This window comes from Mus pahari, chromosome 9 (assembly GCF_900095145.1).
Source record: "Mus pahari chromosome 9, PAHARI_EIJ_v1.1, whole genome shotgun sequence".
NCBI classification, from domain to species: Eukaryota; Metazoa; Chordata; class Mammalia; order Rodentia; family Muridae; genus Mus; species Mus pahari.
In genome coordinates, this window is record NC_034598.1 from 55,862,011 (window position 1) to 55,867,310 (window position 5,300).

A 5,300-nucleotide genomic window follows, 5' to 3' on the forward strand; every position below is an offset into this window, starting at 1 on the left:
GCTGACCTGGAACTCACTTTGTAGACCAGGCTGGCCTCGAACTCAGAAATACGCCTGCCTCTGCCTCCGGAGTGCTGGGATCAAAGGCGTGTGCCACCATAGATAACCATTTTAAGGCTTGGAGTTGTTTTGGTCCAGCGTCCCAGGTGGAAGAAGCCAGACTTGAATCTGGATCTAATGAAGTCAAAGTTCGAGGCACGGATGCTGAGAGCAGCTGCGTCTCACATGGGCTCAGAATGCTTTGATGAGCAACAGATGCCAGAAGCAGGCTGCAATTAAGGAGAAACTGAGGAAAGACATTAGATATTATACAGTAGTTAAGATGTGCCTAGTGTAAGAAGGGCGTGTGCACAGCCCAGATGGAGGAAGGATAAGGAGAAGTCGCTCATCAGCATCTGCCTGTAAGAAGTCGCTCTCTGCTCTCTGGATGCTTATTGGTAAGTAGCTGCTTTCCTGTCGTAGAGTCTTGCCTTTTTAAACCAAGCATCTTTGCTGATTCAGGGAGAATTACTTCTTTCTTCATAAGACTGAAACTCCTGCTAAATATTGATCACTCACTGTAGCAAAGCCAAAACTAGAAGAAGCAGACAGTGTGTCAATCGCTTCAGATATCCCCAGAATTAACCGACAAAGCAGGAGGGCTTTGGCCGTCTAAACTTTACACTGCCATGGAGGATACAGGCAAACCATTTTATCTAGAAAAGGAGGGAAACGCTTGTGTTAATCCAGCCTCCTTTCTCCGGTTGGTAGTCACCTGGATTTGGGGGCAGGCTGTCCCTGTTTAGAGCATTTGGCGGTAAAAGACCAGAAGCCACGGCCCTGGTGTTCTTTTGGAGGATTTTGAAACAAAAATGTAAGCATCTATCAGAGCCTTCAGCATTGATTCTGTCTGTCCAGTTGAGCACAGTTCTCAACCTGTTCCCACTCGAGTGCACTGAGGGAGGAGACACACTCTCACCTGTGTAAAAAAAACCTTGCCTTTCACGAGGAGTGAGAGCCAGTGCACTCTTTCCCAAGATAGGAGCCCAGCATCTGAGAAGCTTGGAAAAATTTCCTCTCCAGACAATCACTAACTGGTCATATGTAAAAGGACATATGTGAAAGGACATATGTAAAAGGTCATATGTAAAAGGTCACTGAGTTGAAGCCCTGACTTGGGTTTCTTGCAAATTCTATTGTATCTCTTCTTTGCTTATAGCACAGTTGGCTTCCATCCAGTTCTTTGGGGCATGGGGGTGGGACACACACACACACACACACACACACACAAAGCCTTTGTGCAGTGGTGGGAAATTTTCTTAAGGCGTTGACAGTAGCATATTAGTGAGGATGTAGCTTGGATGGCTGTGTAAAGATAGGAAATGTTGGCTCTAGTTTGTGTGTGTGTGTGTGTCTGACTTTTTAAAAAAGTTTATTTATTTATTTTATGCATATGAGTACATCACCATTGCTCTCTTCAGACACACCAGAAGAGGGCATCAGAACCCATTACAGATGGTTGTGAGCCACCATGTGGTTGCTGGGAATTGAACTCAGGACCTCTGGAAGAGAAGTCAGTGCTCTTAACCGCTGAGCCATCTCTCCAGCTTCGACTCTAGTTTTTCCTGTGGGTTTTTGTTGTTGTTGTTTGGTTGTTTCTATTTCTCGTCATTTTTGCTTTCTTTCTTAGCTGTTTGTTTGTTTGTTTGTTTTGGAAAAGGGTTCTTGCCATCTAGCCCAGGTTGGCCCTGAACTTACAGCTTCAGTCTCCGGAGTGCTAGGATTACAAACTGTTCCACTATGCCCAGCCATTTCCTACTTACTTCTTCAGCACAACTGACATTGCTCTGTAGTGCGTGGGACCATTTCGGGTTAGCCATTGCTAACCACTAACAGTCACTGCCTGGTTCTGGTGGCGTCTTGTAGGCTACTCTGTGCTCTGTGACATAGACTCTTGCCAGAGCGGTGGAAGAACGAGGTTCTTCCCTGTAGGGTATTTGATTATGAGGCATCTGGCAACGGCTGGGAAGGCAGCGAGATGAGGAGCTGCAGTTGTACAAATTAAATTAATCTTGTATTCTAAAACCATGAGGCTTCAGAGCTGTAGCCAGCCATGCCTGGCTCTGTTGCCCAGGAGTTGCTTATATTTGTTTATATTTTCCAAACTCTGATCTCAAACACATTAGTTTAGTAGAGTAGTTACAGCAGGCGAGTAAGCTGATGCAACTGGCCAGGCCCCCTAATGCCTGCTCCGATGTCAGTGTTTGCCAGTGTGCTACTCTCCCGTGGGAGAATTGACCCAGGATGCAGGGGGTGGGGGTTGGGGGGAAGGTGATTATTTCCACCAGGCCTTTCTCCCTTTAAAATCAAGCAATGCTTAAAAGAACAAGTAAGATGGTTGTTCCTAAGTCCATGGTGGAAAGGCATTGAGGAACACTGCGGGAATATATAACTTAAACATCAGCACTTAAGTTACGGACCTCCTGGGGTAGTGGTCTGAGGATAGCACCTTTCCTCTTTGCAGAGCCATCAAAGAAAGGTATTATCCACACCTGCAAGGCCCAGAAAGGATAATCTGGCAAGGCAGTTAAGCCTCCGGTCAAATTTCTATGTGAGTCTTTACCTCCTGTACCTGAGGTAACCTGAGTGCCTGACAGATACTTAAAACCATAAGGACCCCCAGGGACATCCTCTGTGAAGGTGGCTCTGTGTGTGTGTGAGTGTGCATGTGTGTAGAAAACAGTCCATGTTCACATGGTGAAAACATGTACACATCCTGTGGATTGGGGCTTGAATTCCAACACCACCTCTATCCTCCTGGCGTAGCCTCTGTTCCTAGGTCTTCGTCACTGCAGGACAGGCAGACAGACATACTAAGTCTGCAGGGACTTGTCAGGTGGGACATCAGGTGTGAAATATATAGCTTCACGTCGGCCATTTACTTTGCACCCATTAAGTCTTCTTCTAGCCTTGACGTACTTAATGCAGACATTCAAAGGGACTGCTGAAAGGTGAAGCCTGCAAACCCGTCACCTTATGGTGGCGTTGCCCTCCTCACAGCTCTGCCTCGCACCGCCACTGCACAGACATATTGTAAGCTTAGCCACCATTGCTACAATCCTTCGAAATGTGCTTCCCCCCACCCCTTCATGGAGTGTTCTTATCTGAAGTTTATAAATGGCTGCACTCATTTTATTTTTGTTTTAAACATTTAGATTATGGGGAAGGACTGTGCTGAACATTGCAGGAAAAGGAGGGAGAAAAATGGCTGCTTATGTAATACAAGCTTCAACAGTGAGGGAGGAGGGATGGAGAATGAGAACGGGGATACTCAAGCTTCCCGTTCCTGCCCACTGTGCGATCCAGGTACATAGCTGGATAGTAATATTAATGGGCCTTTAAAGCTCTTTGCTCTATCAGAACTCCTCCAGCCTGAGTTTCCTCAGGCCATCTGCCTGTAGCTCCACCAACACTGCTAATTCACGAACTGAAATCTGCCCATCTGTTGGGTGTAATTCACGGGATGTTTTAGAAGCAGCCGATTGCAAATACACTGTGTTTTGGCTTGGGGGCCTTCCTACGTTGCCAGAATCACATTTGTTTAGAAACGAGGTTTACTAACTTTCAAATAAAGCATCTTCAAGCACAGCAGGATGGACAAATTACCCCCCTCTAGTTCATGTTAGAATAATCCACCCTCTAACCCTGCTTGACATTTCCCCCTTCCGAGTTTGGCATCAATTAATCAGTCTTGCAGCATCTTAATATGCTGAGGAGTAATTGTATAATATCCCACATCTCCAGATCCCATCAAACATTTGTTTGGGTGTGTGTGGATATATATTATAGTAATTAAGACATAATTACATTCATTGTCTTGAGAGATGGAGGGTCATTTGGATCTGATTAATTGTAGAGTTTAGTGCCAAAGACAAGTCAGGTTTGCACGTGCTTGGTGTGCAATCAAACATCTGGGGCTGACATTTTGGTCATCAGAGGTAGCACCCTTGGAATACATATCAAAGTTCCGCTTTGGACAGTGTGCAATAAATACAAAAGTAAGTGTGTGTGTGTGTGTGTGTGTGTGTGTGTGTGTGTGTGTGTGTGAGAGAGAGAGAGAGAGAGAGAGAGAGAGAGAGAGAGAGAGAGAGTGTTGGGGGTTGGGGGAGAGATTGTATCCGTGAATATTGAGTCAAGGTGAGGAGGAATGTTGGTGTTAAGCAGCTTTAGCTGGAGCGAAAACTTTTCCAGTCAGCCTGCTTTGACTCCATATATGGTGTTCAAGTAAAAGTTCAGGGACTGCCCTTTTGCTGAATCTCACTACTACACACACACACACACACACACACACACACTCACTCACACATAGCGGGGGGGGGGGGTTATAAGGACATTCTCACCTGGACACACAGTGGGTGTGGTGGGGACCCCCTCAGGTGTGACCCCTGGGATGCAGTCGGTGGTCCTCTGTAATATAGGTATTCAGTAGGCACAAGAGCAACCATGTCACACCTTAACTGGCACTTCGCAGGCTCTTTGGTACAGGCCAGGACTTTTAATCCTGCCACCACCCCGACATGTCATCCCTTGGGTCCTCAGCTCTCTGGCGCCCTGACGCTACAGTAAAAGTCTCGGGTGGATGCTGCCAGGGGGTTCTGCTCCGGGTTGCCCACGCGCGGAAGCGCTGTCCCCGCAGGGCTGGCCCGGGGCGGTGGAGGCGGCGCCGGAGGCGGGAGTTGGCGGCGGCGGCGTCCCGGGCAGCGGGCCCCGTCCGCGGCCAGCGCGCTCCGCCGTCCTCCCTCGCTTGTCTGCTATGCTCATATTTGGACTCGGCCGCCCGTGCCCAGGAATTTCCCGTCATGCCTCCCGCCGCCCCGTCTGTCGCCCGGAGCCGGGAGGGAGGAGGGATCGGACAGCGGCGGCTCGTCTTCCCCAAGAGTGCTCGGCGGACCCTCCCGCGCCCAATCGCGCTCTGCCTGGGACTCTGTCTAGCCGCGGCCGCGGCCACAACGCCGCGCGGTGAGTCCCCGCCTCGCCCCATCCGGCCCTCCGACCCCTCAGAGTCATCCTGGGACCTGGAGTGTTTCCCCCACCCCCACCCCCGTCCCGGGAGCGCCCGCGCCGCCCCTCAGTCTCGAGAGTCATCCCCCTGCCGTAGAGCCCCGGCGCGGACCCCGGAGACGCGCCTCGCCAACGAGGGGACAGCTCAGAACGAGGTCAGGCAGGAAAGCTCGCGCCCCGCCGGCCGCCGCGCTGACACCTTACCCGTCCCCAACGGGAACCTGAGCCGCAGTCCTTGCGCGGGTCCTCGGGGGGGGGGG

At 50.0% G+C, this 5,300-nt stretch overlaps 1 protein-coding gene across 1 annotated transcript in view; it reads left to right on the forward strand.

The window, feature by feature from the left end:
* The first annotated feature begins 4,812 nt into the window (after nt 1-4,812).
* Msrb3 (methionine sulfoxide reductase B3) overlaps nt 4,813-5,300 on the forward strand; it is a 113,134-nt gene continuing 112,646 nt past the window's right edge. Inside the window, exon 1 of the mRNA XM_021205631.2 lies at nt 4,813-4,998. Coding sequence (XP_021061290.2) covers nt 4,839-4,998 — 160 coding nt within the window. The 5' untranslated portion in view covers nt 4,813-4,838. The remainder of the gene's footprint in view (nt 4,999-5,300) is intronic.